At 37.5% G+C, this 18,117-nt stretch overlaps 2 protein-coding genes across 3 annotated transcripts; one reads left to right on the top strand and one right to left on the bottom strand.

Moving 5' to 3' along the window:
* Nucleotides 1-206: 206 nt before the first annotated feature.
* Nucleotides 207-8,867, top strand: trpv6 (transient receptor potential cation channel, subfamily V, member 6). The gene is made up of 17 exons (XM_058400895.1): nucleotides 207-562; nucleotides 1,111-1,272; nucleotides 1,600-1,697; nucleotides 1,785-1,907; nucleotides 2,025-2,165; nucleotides 2,306-2,404; nucleotides 3,994-4,169; nucleotides 5,489-5,635; nucleotides 5,766-5,845; nucleotides 6,439-6,574; nucleotides 6,738-6,824; nucleotides 7,027-7,103; nucleotides 7,254-7,419; nucleotides 7,681-7,747; nucleotides 7,847-8,115; nucleotides 8,215-8,321; nucleotides 8,603-8,867. Exons 2-17 carry the CDS (start codon nucleotides 1,142-1,144, stop codon nucleotides 8,865-8,867), a joined length of 2,169 nt encoding a protein of 722 aa, XP_058256878.1. The 5' UTR covers nucleotides 207-562; nucleotides 1,111-1,141.
* On the bottom strand, nucleotides 8,573-17,555 carry LOC131360434 (CD209 antigen-like protein E). 2 transcript variants are annotated; one of them, XM_058400917.1, is made up of 8 exons: nucleotides 17,291-17,555; nucleotides 16,982-17,089; nucleotides 16,422-16,559; nucleotides 12,253-12,351; nucleotides 11,411-11,491; nucleotides 11,098-11,249; nucleotides 10,916-11,010; nucleotides 8,573-9,549 (listed from the first exon to the last, which is right to left on the bottom strand). In XM_058400917.1, the coding sequence occupies exons 1-8, from the start codon at nucleotides 17,385-17,387 to the stop codon at nucleotides 9,417-9,419; spliced, it is 903 nt and encodes a 300-aa protein (XP_058256900.1). In that variant the 5' UTR covers nucleotides 17,388-17,555; the 3' UTR covers nucleotides 8,573-9,416. The 2 variants fall into 2 exon arrangements, with proteins under 2 accessions (XP_058256900.1, XP_058256891.1); XM_058400908.1 differs by having other exon boundaries at nucleotides 11,098-11,252; nucleotides 17,291-17,553.
* Nucleotides 17,556-18,117: the final 562 nt, after the last annotated feature.

The following is an 18,117-nucleotide window of genomic DNA, read 5'->3' as shown; positions in this document are numbered from 1 at the left end:
AAGCAGCGTCACCTCAGGACGGTTATCTCAGCAGTCATCAGCTCGCTTTAAACGAGTTCGCCAGGATTGCTGTGAGATCTATTGAAGTGACCAGTCAAGTTTCAGCAGTATCTGAAAAATGTACAATTTCAAGCGTCTCGGTGTTTACCAAAAAACGTCTAATAATTTCACTCACTCTAGCATTTCACCAGTGAAATTCTTTCACAAAACAAGCTTAAGGAAAGGTAGAAAGAGACTGGACAGTGACTAAATGATGGCACATTCTAGAAGCTAGTGTAGAAATTTCCCTAACCTGCCCTTTCCTTACTGTCCTGATAATCTCATTCTCTTTTTTTTCTCATCTTTAGTCTCACACCCTGACCTTTCTCTTATCTTGTTCCTCTCCTCCTGCCACCCCTCCTCTGGACCTAAAGCACAGCCTCCATATAAATACAGGTGACACATCACACACTGCTGCTTATTGTGTATTGTCCCAGGATAGCCAGGACTTGGCTTTTTCAAAGTTGTTCTTCATTTTTAAAGAGGTCACTGGGAGGAATTAAAAAAAAAAACTTTCAAGAGGGTAAGTCTTTAAAGTAACTTTGGGCATGTTGCATGTATTGTTTTAATGATGTTCTTAATAAATAATTAATAATTTGTGGTTTAACATAAACTTAATTTTGTTTCTTTATTCCTGTTACTTCTTTACAGCCTACCTTAAATGTTTAAACAAATTATGTCTGTATCCTAGAAATTTTTCATCATTAAAGAAATTCACAGATATTTTAGAAAGTACTAAAAAAATGAAACCTTGAAAACAGTTTTAAAGTTTTGCTTGCAAATTACTACATGGTATCAGATGTCCAAATCTAAAACATTTGCTGAACTTGTATGAAAAGTTTAAGGTTTAGGATGGAGTTAGTGTTTGTACTTTTTCCCACAACTCTGTTTGTGCAAAATCAAGCACATTCTAAGCATATCGTCTTTGTTTGTTAGAATTTGTACAGTTTTTCGTGCTTAACTGAATTATTAAGGATTAGAATTTGATAGTATTGATATAATTAAAAGTTGTTTTCTATCTGAAACAAGTGGGTCATGTTTAAGTGTCTCTTCTGATTGTCACCCTGACAGGCAGTGAATTTAGACGACCCCCCTCAAGGACATGGCTCCACCTCTTTCGCGGTCTGCCCCGGGGAATATACTCCACTGGTGGAATCACCTTAAATTCCGACTCCAAAACAGGAAGGGCTGGGATGAAATGTTGGATGAGACCTTTGTTTGTCAGTCTAAAAGGTTGTTTTTTCACAAATACACAGACACATGCCATTGTAATCATATACTCGAACATTATTATATTTATGGTTGTGTAATAACAAGAAAATTATATGGTGCAACGTCAAGTGTTGTTATGAATGCATTTGCACAAAAATGATTATTAAAACTGTTGCAACTATAGCAGCAATAGAGATGATTATTAGAACTATATGTTTCCTTATCCTGATAAAAAAACTAAGCAAATATTTATTTATTTGTTTATATATTTGTTAGTTTACTCAGTTAAATATAATAAACCTGGCATCTATAAGGAACATATCAAATCTCCTATTCTTTGTTCATCAGAGTAAATGAAATCCCCCTGTTTTATGCAACAAAGACGAACAGTGAGGGCTGCATTAAAAAACTTCTGGATTGTTCCACAACAAATATCTTTGAAAGAGGTGAGTTGCTGTCATATGTGAAGTCTTTTTGGTAATATACCTGTAAGTTAAAAGCCTGTAAGTGTTTTGTGTGTATGGTTGTGTCAGGTGCACTAGGTGAGACTGCTTTGCACGTAGCTGTGATGAATGATAACTTAGAGGCAGCTGTGGCACTAATGGAAGGAGCACCAGAACTCATCAATGAGCCTATGACAAGTGAACTCTATCAAGGTAAACACACTTTCTTACACTTAAACAACCAGAAGTAAGCATAAGGAGTCTATAAAATAATGTTAATTGTTTGAATTCAGTTCTTCATGTCAATAAAGTCCTGCATGGTTCTTACAGGTTTAACAGCCCTTCATATTGCTGTCATCAACCAGAATGTGAATATGGTCCAGGAATTAATCCACAGAGGAGCTGATGTAACCACACCCAGAGCCACAGGCATCTACTTCAACAAAAGAAAAGGAGGACTTCTTTATTATGGTAATGAAAAAGTAAATGGAAATAATCAGTCATAAAGGTTATTTAGCTTCCTATGCACTTTAATGATCCCAAGAAGCAGGGAAAAAAACTTTAATAGCAACATTTAAGTTCAAGTGGTTTTTGATGTTCTGTGTTTTTAGGTGAGCACATCCTGGCCTTCGCTAGCTGTATTGGTAATGAAGAAATCTTCTCGATGTTGATAAAGGCTGGTGCTAACATTCGGGCTCAGGACTCCCTCGGTAAGTGCAAAATATGCCTATGGGTAACATCTCCCTTTTTATGCAGATTGCAGCACAATCTACAGAGGTGGTAAAAGTACTGAAATTATTAATTCAATGGAAAGTGCAGTTTCACTTAATATATACACAGTCCTCAGTGAAGTTATAAAAGAAAAGTTGAAATTGGCTTGTTTGTATGAAAGTAAAAATATAAGTAGTGCTGAGTGATTTTCACGATTAACTCAGTTGAATTAATGTTTTATGTTTTGAATGTAATGATTTTTGCTAATCAGTGCGCTTATCAAGATACATGTTTATATACACAATTCATATCATTAGAATCACTGACATTGATTATCTCATTAAAGTGGCACCTGTTAAGGGGTGGGATAAATATTAGGCAGCAAGTGAACAGAGTCAGTTCTTGAAGTTAATACATTAAACTTGGCAAGTATAAGGATATGTGTGACTTTGTCAAGGGCCAAACTGTGACAACTGGATCAGAGCATCTCCAAAACAGCAGGTGTTTTGAGGCGTTCTTGGTATGCAGTGGTGAGTACCTACCAAATGTGGTCTAAGGAAAGACAACTGATGATCTAGCAACAGAAAGGTGTCAGACCACAGTGCATCACACCTTCTTATGAGCCTGCATAACCACAGACCTTTCAGAGTGCCTATGCTGACTCCTCTATACCACCGAAAGCACCTACAGTGGGCTCCAAGGGCTGGACTGATGAATCATGTTTTCTTTTCCATCATGAAGATGGCTGGGTGCTTGTATGGTGCTTACTTGGGAAGAGAGGACACCAGGATGCACCATGGGAGGAAAGCTAGCTGGTAGAGGCAGTGTGATGCTCTGGACAATATTCTGCTTGGAAACCGTGGGTCCTGGCTTTCATGTGGATGTTACTTTGACAGTGCTTCATATCATTGGTACAGAGGCCTCTTTCAGCAGGGTAATATGTCCTGCCACACTGCAAAAAGATTGTTCAGGAATGATTTTGAGGAACACAACAAAGATCTCAATCTTAACAAGCATTTGTGGGATGTGCAAGCCTGATCCATGGAGCCCCCTTAAAGTATCTGCTGTAAACATGGTGCCAGATACCACAGCACACCTTCAGAGGTCTCGGACAGTTTATAGATGGTGCTATTTTGGTATTTTTCAAGTCTGAAAAATGTAGATTTTTTTCTATCACCCATCCTAAAGTAAAAGATGCATTCTATTTACTAAAAATTTTGATTGTACTGATCAGCTACTGATCATATATTAATGCCTCTTTTACCATGGAACCAATGGAGATGGGAAAAAGTTTATGTGGCAGCAGATAGATTACAGTAATGTCTTACTCTTGTTGTAAAATCTGTTAATGTTTAGATTTGTTAGGAATTTTGCCACCCTATGAAATTAGTGATTAGTAAAAAGAGAGGAGATTCATCTTTTGAAATATAAAAAGTAAAAACAGATAAAAACAGACTTATGTACAATAACATGGTAATTTTCCCACCTCTGACAATCTACTAAATGTGTGCCATACATGTAAAGTAATCTATTTTTATTCAACTCTCCTAGCTTCACCTGTCTCACTCCATTACTTGCTCCCAAACAGGGAACACTATTCTGCACCTTTTGGTTCTGCAGCCTAACAAAATTATCTCGTGTCAAGTTATGGACATGGTGCTAAACCTGGATGCTGAGCTGGACACCACAATGCCACTGGACTTAGTGCCAAATTACAAAGGTCTCACTCCTTTCAAGCTTGCTGCAAAAAAGGGCAATGTTGTGGTGAGAGACTTTATGCATTCACCATGTATCACCCACAGACTGCTTATATACTTTAGTATCCAATTTATTATGAACACCTGTATATTTGCACATTCATGCAATTATCTAAGCAGCCATGTGGCAGCAGCACAGTGCATAAAATCATGTTAACATCAAAAAGCAGACTGGGGAAAAAGTTGATCCATGTGACTGTGACTGTGGCATGATTGTTAGTGCCAGATAAGCTGCTTTGAGTATTTCAAATAATGCCGATATTTTCACAACAGTCTCTAGAATCTGATGTGTGGAGGCTAAAACTCCTTGATGATGCAAGAGACTGACCAGACTAACTACCAGAGTCACGAGAATGACCAGAAGGGTTTGAGCTGACAGGAAATCTATAGTAATTTATAGTAAGCACTCTGTACAACTGTAATGAGCGGAAACCTCAGAACACACAAAAAATCAAACCTGAAGGTGGATGAGCTACAACAACAGCAGAAGACCACATCAGGTTCTACTCATGTCAGCTTAAATCTGATGCTAGAAAAAGACCAGGTGACTGTCCAGTTTAGTTAAGCCTGTGCCAACTGTAGCCTCAGATTCATGTTCTTGGAACCCAATGTGTTCTATCCCTATAGCTTATCCACTTAAAGGTTTAATCTTTTGTGCATACTGAGATACTTTTCTGCTCACCACACTTATAAACAGTGCTTATATGGGTTATTCTATCCTTGCAGGCAGCTAGAACCAATTTGTTAATTTAGCTATGACCTCTCATATCAACAAAGGTGTTTCCACCCACAGAACTGTCACTCACTCAGTGTTTTTTTGTTTTCGCTCTGTAATTTACAGCTTGCTGTGTACAAAATTCCCAATAGATCAGCAGTTTCTATAATACTGAAATCAGCCACTAGTGTCAACAACCAAGCCATGATAATAAGATCGCACTTTTATATTTTATTTTGATGTTTGATCACCCTGATTGTGTATAAATAAAATATTTTATTATTATTAGTAGTAGTAGTAGTAGTAGTAGTAGTAGTAGTCCTTATAGTAAAGATGTTTGAACACAAACTACTTGTGATGATTTACACTTTTTACTAAAACATAGTAGCAGTTTGCGCATACATCACCTTCTAATTTAGATATCATATTTACATTACAGAGGTTATAGTCATTTTGATCTGAGATAAAAAATCTAAAAAATAGCCCAAAAATTAACGTAATTGTTACAGTCATGGGAGAACCGTCAAACATGGCAACTGATTTTGGGTGTCTCTTTACAAAAATATTAGTATATAGTATTGACTGAGGTGATTTTCTTTTTCCATCACCAGGCTTTTCAACACATGGTGAACCGCAGACGAATTGTCCAGTGGAGCCTGGGGCCTTTGAGCTCCTACCTCTATGACCTTACAGAAATAGATTCCCGCACAGACGATGTCTCAGTGCTTGAACTAATTGTCTCCAGTCAAAAAAGGAATGTAAGTGTTAAGTTATAAACTGAACTCAAAAGAGAAGTGTATATATTTCCTATTGTATTCACTTTTGAATTGGCTTACTCCTAGCACTTCTACCAAGTTAATTCCTATAGGTTTTAATTTCTTTTCACAGGCTAGAAAAATCCTAGAGTTGACTCCCGTCCAGCAGCTCATCAATCTTAAGTGGAATCTTTATGGGAAATTCTATTTCAGGTAATAAAAATACGCATTATAAAGGAGGGCTATAATAACTCACCTTACACTACAAGTACTGTTGAATTCTCAAATATGATTTATCAGAAGGTTTTGATTTATTTTCTTTAGCAGAAGAAGTGTGAGCAGGATGTTCCGAAACATATAAACAGATATAATGTATATGTTGTTCATTAATCAATTAAAAAGTGCCTTTGTTGGCTAATTGCTGCGGTATAAGGGAAATAAAACACAATGTGCGATTGCAGGAAAATAATAAACCTCTGAATGGTAACAGTCCAATTATTTTCCTGTAATAGCATGCACTATGTTTTATTTCTCATTAAATACACCCTGTGTACATGTAAAGTGTATTTTTTCCCACTGTACAAACAGTATAGTCCCTCAGTCTAGTTTCTCTAGAGGCTCAACAGCACTGCATTATATCAGATTTTCAGTGTCACTGGAAAATTTATTTTATGGAACATCAGCATATCTTATCACACTGATATACGAGATATTTAATGTTTTGTAAACACGCTGCCCACACTGAGAGACAGCGTGCTGATCTGGTATCATGTTTGCTTTATATCATGGGAAATGCTGTCATACAGGTTGTTGCTGCTGGTGTACCTGCTGTACATCGGGACATTCACTTTGTGTTGTATGCACCGCCCTCTAAAGCAAATACCAGAGAACTACACAAAAACACCTGAAGACCAAACCATCATGATACAGAAAACTCTCAAGGTACGCATTTTCATTGCTACCTTTAATTTAATGACTGCTTGATTGACTCCTCCCATAGATAGATAGATAGATAGATAGATAGATAGATAGATAGATAGATAGATAGATAGATAGATAGATCTTTCAAGGCACACAATAAGTGTCTGTGTATGTGTGTGTACAGGAGAGTTATGTGTCTTATGCAGATCACCTGCGGCTGGGTGGAGAGATCATCAGTGTTATAGGAGCCATCATCATCCTGCTACTGGAGGTAAGTATGCACATATAAAGAAACACTTTCACAATAAGTTCCTAAGATGTTACACATTTATTGCAGGAAGTCCAAATAATCTGTTAACAAATTTCTGTTTTACCCAGCTGAATTACAAGACAAACATTTAGTATATAGTATATGATTTTAATAAGAGTCATAACACTTGAACTTATAACTCATGCATGTGATTTATGCTCAGATACCAGATATCCTAAGAGTTGGAGCAAAGAGATATTTTGGTCAGACTGCGCTTGGAGGCCCTTTCCATGTCACTCTGTAGGTCTAATTTACTTCATATTGTCCATGATCCTGTCACACTGACTCATAACACCAACAGCATTGTGGGTCACACATTGGGTTTTATGAATAACTATTATTCAACTATTATCTCCTGTTCATTTCTCTTCTGTCCATTTTGGTGTGTAGGGTCACCTATGCATTGCTGGCAGTGTTACTGTGTGTACTGAGACTCACTGAGATGCCAGGCGAGACTGGACTGATGGCTGCGTGTCTGGTCTTAGGCTGGTGCAATGTCTTGTACTTTGCTCGAGGTTTTGAAATGCTTGGGCCTTATGTCATCGTGATCCAGAAGGTGATCACATCAGACCTTCTCCTCTCAAACTCTCCCTTCCTCTAACATTTCCATTTGTAAACCAAGCAAAGATATATGAACCACTCTAAAAGTTAATAAATATGTAATGTTTGGTGAAAAAACACTTTTATAACATTTTACCCTAGGTTAAAAAAAGTTAAAGAGAATCTTTTGTGGTATAGCACTTGCTACTTGCTAAATGCAACCAACTATAGGTTCTGTTAGAATCTTGACACCAATTTTTTTTTTTTAATTTTGTAGATTATATTTGGAGACCTAACCAAGTTCATGTGGTTGAGTGTCATTGCCCTTTTAGGATTCTCCACAGGTAAATTAAACTCTAGAATACACAGTTAGATGTAGCATAAATGAATCTACAATTTTAAAAACATATACTTAACCTGCAGTTTCCTCATCTGCACTCTAGCTCTGTGGACTGTCTACATGACTCAGGAGCATCTGTCCATACCAGCGATGCGCTCATACCCCATCACACTCTTCACTATGTTTGAGCTGACTGTGGGTCTGATTGATTTGCCTGTGGACCACACCATCCACACTCACCCCATTGTGCATGTGGTCTTCTGCTGCTTCAGTGTGGTATCCCATCTCCTCCTACTCAGCCTCCTCACAGCCATGATGAGTGACACACAGTGGAGGGTTGCGCAGGAGCGAGATGAACTCTGGAGAACCCAGGTGGGTATTGGAAAAAACCTACAAATTGCAGACACCTTTGAGAAATTGAATGAATCACTGTACCATGTTGGAGGACTGATTACTTTGGGATATGCGTAGGTGGTAGCCACCACTCTGATGCTGGAACATCGGCTGCCACGGTGTTTGTGGCCAAGGCTGGGCATATGTGGTCTGAACTATGGCCTGGAAGACCGCTGGTACCTCCGGTAAGGAATACAAACATGATGGCCAATTATACTGCGATGATGACCATTTTAAACATTTCATGATATGATAATTAATCAAAAAGAGAATACTGTTTTCTTTGCGTCTGCATGGTTTTCCTCTGAGTTTTACTGTAGCAGTTGCATGTAGGTGGATTACTCTTGTATGTAAATGAGTGTGTGAATGTATGTGTGCAGGGTGCCCCAGTCAGTCTGTACTTCAGGCACCCTATTCAAAGAAATAATATGAACACTTATTTCATTTAACACTGCATTTATTTCAGAGTGGAGGACCGCAATGACCAGTTTATGCAGAAGATCAGACGCTACGTTAATTTGTTATCAAAAAATGATGAATCGGACAAGAAACAGGGAGGTGAGAGAAATGACATGGCCCATGAACCTGCGGACATGAAAAGCATGCAGAACGACAGCTCAGATGGCAACAGGAAATCCGTGCTTTGCTGGCAAATTATACGCCAAAGTCTTCTCGGTTTAGAGCTAGAGAATGAAGATCATTTGGATGCTCAAGAGATGAGACCTGTTTAATAGATGAAATGTATTGAAAGTATACTGATTCTGTACATTTCATTGTTTTATTGAGTGAATACTACTTTGAGGTGAAAAATCACATAGAATGGGTGCATTAAGAACTGAATATTAAATTGAGGACAATGACTTCCACTAATTATTAAGGACAATGACTTCTGACTACTTATTCTGAAGGCAGCTACATAGGTATATTTTTAATTTTATAATACATTCTGCAAAGTTTTTAGTGCAAATAAGGTTTTTATAGAAATTAGTGCAAAATTATTTTGTATCAGTGCAATTAATAGCGTTACAATTTTCAAGTAATATAAGCACAGAGTCACTTTCAATGAATACACTTAGCATGTCTCATTTTCTCAATCATGTAAAATACTTAGCATGTCTACTTGATTGTGCATCACAGAACAGGATTGTTGCATGTACTGATTCTGTATTTGTTATTATTTATGAACTGCATTTGTAAAAGGTAAGTATAACAGTAAAGTGATGATATTAAAGGCAAATGAAGCAGATATATGTGATGGTTATGGTTGCCGTTCTCCTCTTTTAACGTTTCTGACAAATGAAATTTGAATACACCTCACAGGAGTTTGAAAGCCAGTTGTTCAGTTTTGACCCTCCATTTAGCAGTGCACAGAAGCCTTGAGAGTCTGGATTTGGCTGGCCATAGGACCAGTATCTGCAAAACATATATAAACATACAAACAATAAGAATCGGAGGCTACAGTGAGCACAGGTTCACATAAAATGGGCAGATTAACAGTGGAAAAGCACATGATTGGCTGATATAATTGGCTAGTGTAATTTCTTAAATTTGCAGATGTAAATTTCACAGGTGTTCCCATTAAAGTGGCCAATGAGAATATACATATTTCATCAGTCTGTCTCAGATAGATTACAGACATTACAAAATTGTAGTGTGCAGAACTACTTCAGGATACAGATTGCAAAAATCTGCCCTTTACAGAGTTATCTGTCTATAATGTGTCAAAAACTGTTAAAGTGTGTATATTCAGATAAACAGGAGAAGAAGAAGAAGAAGAAGAAGAAGAAGAAAAAGAGGAAGAATATATGATGGTTTTTATGTCCATGTGTTATGTGCCTTGAAAAAAATCAAAATGTATAATAGGACAAAATATATATTGTACATCATGTACTGTATTTGTGTATTTATTTATTTATTTATTTATTTTCAGTTTTTTATGTATTGGGTTATTAGAGAACTCAAAATATCATATGGTGCAACCATCCAATCATTTGTGCTATACTGAACACAGGTTTGAAATTGTTCTAAAGTCTTTTATATTTTTATTTTGGCATTGTTTTGGCGTTACTATCCAAAACCGCAAAGCACTTGTGTTTATTGCTGTCATACTAAGGTTGGTCGCTGAAAATTTATTTTAAAAAATATCTGGTGCAACCACCAAGAAAGGTCTATTCTGGGATTCTGAACACTTATCATGTGACCAATAACAAATAATTACAATAACTATTATAATTCAGAAAAAGTTCTGTGGCCATAAATAATGCCTCACTGAAACATTTTATCATTTTATCACTTTTCTGGGTAATATAATACAGTAAAGTAATAATAGTGCAGTTACACTAAATAAATATACTGTAGTTATAGTGTCATTTTCACAATGTAGATTTCCACAAATAATTCCAGTCCATGAGAAGCTGTATAGCACAAAGTTGATCGGCCAAATTAGTTCAAGTTAAGGGATATTTAACACATTCCTTCTGCATTATACAACACTGATTCTTTCAGCATTAAAAGTACTCATGTCAATACTTTATTTCTTTTATTTTTTTTTGCAAAAATGATTCTTTCATTTTTTTTTGTTGGAGGAGTTGAGTTATTGAGTTGTTGCATTTAGTCTGGAAGCCCAGTAATCATTGAGATAGAAGTAGTTGAGTGAACAAACTAGTGGATGTTACATTGGCAAGCAGCTTTTTTGGTTAAAAAAATAAACACTCCACCACACCAAAGCTATCCAACAAACAACAGAACCACGGTGAGAAACGAAGCACGGATGACTCACTTCATGGTTGGTGCAGTGCTGTTAATCCAATTCCATTGCTGTTCTTTTTTGAGCCCAATCCAGTACAGCATGTTTCCATTCTCAGTTAGAAACCTCTACAGTAATAAAGACAGAATTCAGACCAGTAAGATATACACCTTTAATCTCTCTTTAATGGTAATGTTTGTTTCAGTTTGCTTAACCTGCATGTGTTCATTGTCGATGACAACCAAGTCTCCGCCCTGTTTCTGACACACCTCCCTGCTCTCCTGCCATTTTAGACGCTCCTTAGAAAAGAAGTAGCAGGAGTTCGCAAACTTCTCCCAGTCCTCCCCACACTCAGAGCACTGACACCCTTCTGAGAAACAGCAGTTTTTAATACACAGGTCATAAATATACATAATGAATTCAGACAAACAATATAACATATTAATTGAGCATTATTATATAAAGAAATGACTAAAAGTAAGGAACATCTTTGGTGATTGTGAATGTTAGGATATGTTAGAATTTTACCTTGTTTTGGGGAGTAATTGTGTATTTTGTTCACTTCAGTAATGAGATCTGGACACTTCTCGCTGGACTGAACTTCAGACACTGAGGTTTAAGCAACAAGAACAATTGCACAACAAAATATTAATTTTCTATTTTGGGCAGAAAAGCTTCTGCCCACATGATACCAAAATGATTAATATTACAGAAAATCTGAATAAATGTTATGTTAATCAAGATATTTGGCCAATATAGAAGCCAGACCACAGTTTATCAATCCATGGAGAAGTTAACAGACAATATGCAAAATGCAAGCCTGATACATTCACAGAGAAAATTGAGAATCATCAGCACCAATTATCCAAAGCTGTCTTATTTTGAAGTGAGTTTATTATTAGGATCAGAAGACATTATTTCATCATATTCAGTGTAGCACAATGGTGTCTCATTTGTACATTATCTAGTAGCATGACCAGAAATGAACCAAACACTGCACCAATGAGGTGGAAAAGCTGAAAAAGGGGCCAATAAATGCTTGTTGTTTAGACAGTGTTACGCTATAATGAACACAGCTGCAACATTTGTTGAAAATTTGTTGTGTAATTCTGTGTGGGGTTTTTTTTTTGTTGTTGTTTTTTTTAATGAATTTATGTACAAAACTTATGTACTTATATCTAATTTATACATTAGATATCCATCTCCATTCCACCCTCCACAGTGCAAATAAAGTGAATACAGAAAGCTAGCATATATTTTCTTTATTTGGGACGAGGCTGGAGATACAAGTGTTGTTGTTGTTGATTATACTCTTTTTGTTGCACCAATTTGGTATGAATGAGTCAGTAACTTGCAAATGCTTTACTTACACTTCATAGCCAGAGCAAGAACCACAGCCAGCAAGAGCAAAGAGAGAAAGATGAAAATAGTGGAAATCCTCTTGTACAGACGAACTTTTCTGTAAACATCTAAACATAAAAGAAATAAACATCAAGGTTAGATCAACCTATGGTGTGTAGAAACATCTGGAGTTAGAAATGTGTCTTTATGCACTTTTCATTTTAACACTTCCCCTGTGGCCGGTTTCTCCTTCAATACTCCAGACACTTTCACATCCTCATAGGGAACTCAGCAGGGTTTAATGTGCACAAGTCACTGCTCATTATCTCTTTAACATAAACATCCTTGCAAAACTATAAACCCACTTCATCAGATTCTTGATCTGGATTACAAATGATATTTATGCAGATCCTGCCAGCATTTTTGCTGCAAACTACGTACATTTTAAAAAACAAAATTCTATTTCTAGAATAGTTTTTAAAAACTATTTCTCAGCAGATCTGCTTGAATAAATATCCAATACCTTTTGACTAGTACTTGGTAGAAACCAGTGCTGCAATAACAGCTTTAGTATGTAGGGACAAATTTCTCCTGGCTTTGTAAACTATTTGAGAGGAATTTTTTGTCTATTCTTCTCAGCAGATTTTGTTTAGGTTGTTGAGGTTGCATGGATGATGCTTGTGAGTGACTACAATTTTCAACAGTGTCAGGGATAGTGTTCTACTTGTGGGTCCTCACATCCTTTTCGGTTGTAACACATCTGAACAAAAACTCTTATCCCACTTTTTAGCTAGGTTGTTTTCTGGCACAAAAAAAATAATAATTAAGGAGTTTTATTCCGAAAGGTTGAACCTTTTAATATGCTGTCATGAAGTCCTCACCCCTTGTTGGCATTATCAAGACCCTTGCTGGCAGCAAATATCAGGCTGTTCTCGAGCTGAATGTGAAGCAATGCAACACTTCACAACATTCTTCCAAATAGACAGAAGATCAACTGATACATCAGATCATGGTCCATGAGAAACCACATCGGCTGCAGCTGCAGGCTGCTCAATGATGTAGAAGGTTTTTTTCCATGCAGTTGTAGTGTGGCTAACCAGAGACCTGTGGCAAACCGTCTGGAGTACCCAGACCTAAACAAAGCCATCTTGTAATTGGCTGGCCACATGCCCAAACAACATCATCAAGGTCACACTCACTGACTCAGAGATGCTCAGTGAGTTGACCACCTGTTTGTTTTTCCCAGCAGTTCTGAGACACCAATCAAAGGTGGTTGCTGGCACAGTAGAGCAGTGTGTCATCAGACTGCGTGCAGGGATGGCAGAATAGGTCCAGTGCCACTGGCCATCATTGCTGGAGAAGGTGCACCCCCTGGGTGAGGACAACTCGGGAGTGTATCCAGAGACAAGCAACCACCTCTTCTCTCTCTCTCTCTCTCTCTCTCTCTCTCTCTCTCTCTGTCTCTCTCTTTGCTTTCCCTCCTCTTTCATTGTAGAAGATAAGAGTGAAGGTCTGGCAGATTTTTTCAGTCTACCAATCAAAAAAGCTGGCGAAGTCATTAGTAGTCAGGGACGATAATGAAAGCATATCTGTAGGATTAAAGTGTGAATATGTGGAGCTTGCAAGGATCTTGCAAGGATCTTGCAAGTGTAAAAGCTGGTGCAAATGCTACCAGCTTTTACATTGCAGAGGTTACAGCAAATAAGATCTTGGACAGGAAATAGACAAGATTTGTGAAGACAAGAAGTTGTCATTTTCTCCCTGCTGCTCTTAATTCTCTCTGGTTGCTGTGAAATAGACCCATCAGCCAATGAAAGCAGGGTAAGAAAGCTTCCTGGGTCTAGAAGACAGAGGGCAGAGGATGTCCATGGGTGCAGAAAGTGAAGATGTGGTTAACACCAGCCGTAAAGAGGACAAGCAGTTTGACTTCAGGAAGGTGTGATACGATACAGTATGCTATGGAGGAAGAGGAATGGTGTTTTTGGTGAGTGTAACTGTAACTCTATCGAATTTGATGTTGATATGAGACAGGGAAAGAGGTGTGCAGCACCATCCCTGAGACAAAAGCAAGCCTGTACCTCTACCCCTCTTGGTTTTACATAGATTGTGAGTTCTGTGGAGTGATCCAGATCTCAGTTAGTGCCAGAAAGTGAAGGGACCCATTCAGAGACATCCAAAGGGTATATTAATGCACAACAAAAAACACAGGACATCAACAAAAGAACAGAAGTATGTTGATGGCAGTATCTTGCCTTTTCTTCATCTGAAACTGGGTTGTAATTGAGATGGAGGGAGTCATGAAAAGTTCCAAATACTAGTAGATTTTTGCAACAAAAAAAAAAAACCTTTAGGTGTCTGCTAGAAAGTTGGAGATTACCCTTTTGAAAGTTAATCTTTTAGCACAACAACAACTCAAAGCATATATTCTTATCACAAAAACGATTGTCACAGTTTGTTACACACGCATACAACTCATCTTGTTTTCAGTGGAAATTTAACATGGATTTAAATTGAAAACTTGATAGAGTTGCCATTCATTTGCTTGTTTTTACTGTATACAACATTAAGCTAATGGCTTAATGTTAATGACTTCTTCTTCTTCTTTTGGCTTTTCCCTTCAGCCGTCGCCTCAGCGAATCATCTCTCTCCACCTATCCCTATCTTCTGTATCCTCAACACTAGCACCCACTAACTTCATGTCCAACATTCTCCATGTCTAACATTCTCCTACCAATATACTCACTCTCCCTCCTCTGAACATGTCCATACCATCTTATTCTGGCCTCCAGTCTCTTCCTCAGTGACACTGTCTCTAAACCATACAGCATGGCTGGTCTCACCACTATCTTGTACACCTTCCCCTTGATTCTCGCTGATATTTTTCTGTCACACAGAACTCCTGACACCTTTTCCCACCCATTCCAACCTGCCTGCACTCGCTTCTTTACCTCTTTCCCACACTTTCCATTAAACTGGACTGTTGACCCAAGTACTTAAACTCCTGTACCTTCTTCACCTCTTCACCTTGTAATCTTACTGTTCCACTTCCCTCCCTGTCATTCACACACACGTACTCAATCTTACTACGACTGACTTTCATTCCTCTTCTCTCCAGCGAAAACCTCCACCTCTCCAGATTTTCCTCCACCTGCTTCCTGCTCTCACTACAGATCACAATGTCATCTGCAAATATCATTGTCCAAGGAGACTCCTGCCTGACCTCCTCTGACAACTGGTCCATCACCATAGCAAACAGGAAGGGGTTCAGAGCCAAACCCTGATGCAGTCCCACCTCCACTTTGAACTCCTCTGTCTGCCCTACAGCACACCTCACCACTGTCCTGCTCCTCTCATACATGTCCTGCACCACTCTGACATACTTCTCTGCTACTCCTGACTTCCTCATACAGTACCACAGCTCTTCTCTTGGCACCCCGTCATACGCTTTCTCCAAGTCTACAAACACACAATGCAACTCTCTCTGACCATCCCTATACTTCTCCATCAACATTCTCAGAGCAAAAATTGCGTCTATTGTGCTCTTTCTGGGCATGAAGCCATACTGCTGCTCACAAATTTCCACTGCCTTCCTTAACCTAGCTTCCACTACTCTTTCCCATAGCTTCATTGTATGGCTCATTAACTTTATCCCCCTATAGATGCTGCAACTCTGTACGTCACCCTTATTCTTAAAGATCTCCTTAATGTTAATGGCTAATGGCTAATTTAGCCTCAGTTTGTGTTTTGTATCACTCTTATTGCAGTTGTAAAGATTTCAATTGAATGTTCTAATTTAATTTCTGGGAAACAGACAAAATGGATTAGGAGTTTCACTCACTGCTTTGAGTAAGAGCTTTACTCTGGGCAGGGTCTCAGTACTGCCCAGTCATAGGTCAGTATAATAGACACTAGAGTCTGACTCAAAACAAGTGAATAAAATGACCGCACTTTCAAACCGGAAATCTGTCTTCGAAACTAACACACTTGTTTTAACAGACTTAAGGTTTGCCATGTCATCAAGTTTAGTCTAAATATAAAATAGACACGTTTAAGTGTTGCTGTTGTTTCATGAGGTCTCACTTACATAGTTCTTATTATCTTTAATACTTCTGTTTTACTTTTTAACAGCATCAGACCACATCACACAACTGTAATGTGTTTTGTCTAAATAAACGCATGTGTAATTGATTAATATTACCTTCATTTTGTTTTGCAGTGGAACTGGTCACTGACATATAAACATTTTCTGATGGATTGTCCAGTCTGGTGTAAACGTTAGTTTGTTCGGCTTCTGCTTCTTCTTTTTCTGCTCTTTCTTTTTCTTCCACTTTTTCAGCTTTTGTAGAAAGAAGAAATATGACCAAAATGACCAAGATGTTTGAATCAGCCAAAATAAAATATATTTTTGGACAAGAAAATAATTTTTAAATAGGCTCCAATAAATTCATAAACGTTTAAAAAAGTGAAATGTGAAATGTTTTGTGTACATTTAACACATTTTAGACACATACACATGGAACTGATGTAATTATGCTATATTTTAGTGATTGTTTATGTTCATTATAACAGGTTGAAATACATATATATATATCGAAAACAGCTGGGTGTTTGCAAGGATCTTCAGGGGTTTTTTTTTTATTCAATCTACATATAATCTCCTGCATACATAAGTTAGACTTTATCACGCATCTTAAATTTTATTACAAAACTTTAACAATGCCAAATTTTGCACTTCTTTCAAGTTTTTTTAATTATTACCTTCTTTGTGCTCTGGAGAAGAAGTAGGCATTGCAAGACTGTAAATATTTTCTTGTGGATTCTTCAGTTTGCAGTACACATTGGCCTCTCCTTTTTTTGTTTCTGCTTCTGTATAAAGAAGTGGTTCAAATATGGGAAGATTGGGCAAAAAATTAGGCACCAAAAAACACAATCAGGAATTTTAGAAAAACATCAGAACTGGGAGCTATTTAGAAATACAATTCTGTAGCTTTTTATTTACCAAATGATACACAGAATGCAGTAAATGCAAACTAGCTTCTTTAGGATATCCTCTTCATTATTTCCTACCTTTTGTTTCATCCATTTTGCCTTTTTCGTCATCCTTATTGTCTTGCTCTTCTCCTGGAGTAAGCTCTTTCATCTCCACCTCAATCTTGTCCTCCATGGTTTCTCACTTTGTGTGTTTGCTCAGACTAAATCTATGTACGGTTAACAACGTTAAGCAATAGGAATCATAAGGAAGGATGTTTACTGTAGTCGAGACTGGAGAATCACCCTTCAGTGGAATTTCTGAACTCTCTATGTCCTGGATCATACTCTTGATTGCTTCATACTTAATCTTACATTCATGATGAGAAACCATTTACGCAACGCAGCTACTTCTCTCTTTCTTACACTGCTGCATTTATGGGAAAAATAAACTATTGTCACTCCTGTTTCTAACAACTCAAGTTTCAGGTGTGGCTTTAATTTTTTTTTCTAAATGTGTTTTGCATTTGTTGTAAATCATCTGCATTTGCAGATGTATTTTTAAGAGCTGTATTTCATAGCCAGTGAATGCAATTTTTTTTTTCTTTAATTTGTTGTTCATCACCTACACTCGATTAATCAGTTCAAAATAATATACATTAAATGAAACATGGTTCCATTTCATGTGGAAGCCCTCAATACAATTAATTGCAGTGGCAAGTTCCTGTAAAACCACGGTCAACAAACCAAACCTAACAGATGAGTCATTATTGTTTCACTTGTTTTAAGTGAAATGAGTAAGCACTTCATCCTGTTCAGGGTTTCAGTATTTATTTAAGGTCAGTACTAGGCACATGAGCCTAAATTAAAACTAGTCAATTAAATGACTGCACTTCAAACCCCAAATCTTTCCCTGAAACATGACA

The sequence above is a fragment of the Hemibagrus wyckioides genome, linkage group LG01 (genome assembly GCF_019097595.1).
Source record: "Hemibagrus wyckioides isolate EC202008001 linkage group LG01, SWU_Hwy_1.0, whole genome shotgun sequence".
Classification (NCBI taxonomy): domain Eukaryota; kingdom Metazoa; phylum Chordata; class Actinopteri; order Siluriformes; family Bagridae; genus Hemibagrus; species Hemibagrus wyckioides.
Note: the sequence above shows the minus strand (reverse complement) of the source record. Positions and strands in the feature narration are given on the sequence as shown.

What these genes read in the sequence shown, in the direction of transcription:
- trpv6 (XM_058400895.1), top strand. Translation starts at nt 1,142, where the DNA reads ATGGCTCCACCTCTTTCGCGGTCTGCCCCGGGGAATATACTCCACTGG. An exon ending in TCGGGCTCAGGACTCCCTCG is followed by an intron (nt 2,405 to 3,993) that starts GTAAGTGCAAAA and finishes GCTCCCAAACAG; the next exon opens with GGAACACTATTCTGCACCTT. An exon ending in TCATCATCCTGCTACTGGAG is followed by an intron (nt 6,825 to 7,026) that starts GTAAGTATGCAC and finishes ATTTATGCTCAG; the next exon opens with ATACCAGATATCCTAAGAGT.
- LOC131360434 (XM_058400908.1), bottom strand. Translation starts at nt 17,387, where the DNA reads ATGGAGGACAAGATTGAGGTGGAGATGAAAGAGCTTACTCCAGGAGAA. An exon ending in CACTGCAAAACAAAATGAAG is followed by an intron (nt 12,352 to 16,421) that starts GTAATATTAATC and finishes TTTTATGTTTAG; the next exon opens with ATGTTTACAGAAAAGTTCGT. An exon ending in TCGACAATGAACACATGCAG is followed by an intron (nt 11,011 to 11,097) that starts GTTAAGCAAACT and finishes TTATTACTGTAG; the next exon opens with AGGTTTCTAACTGAGAATGG.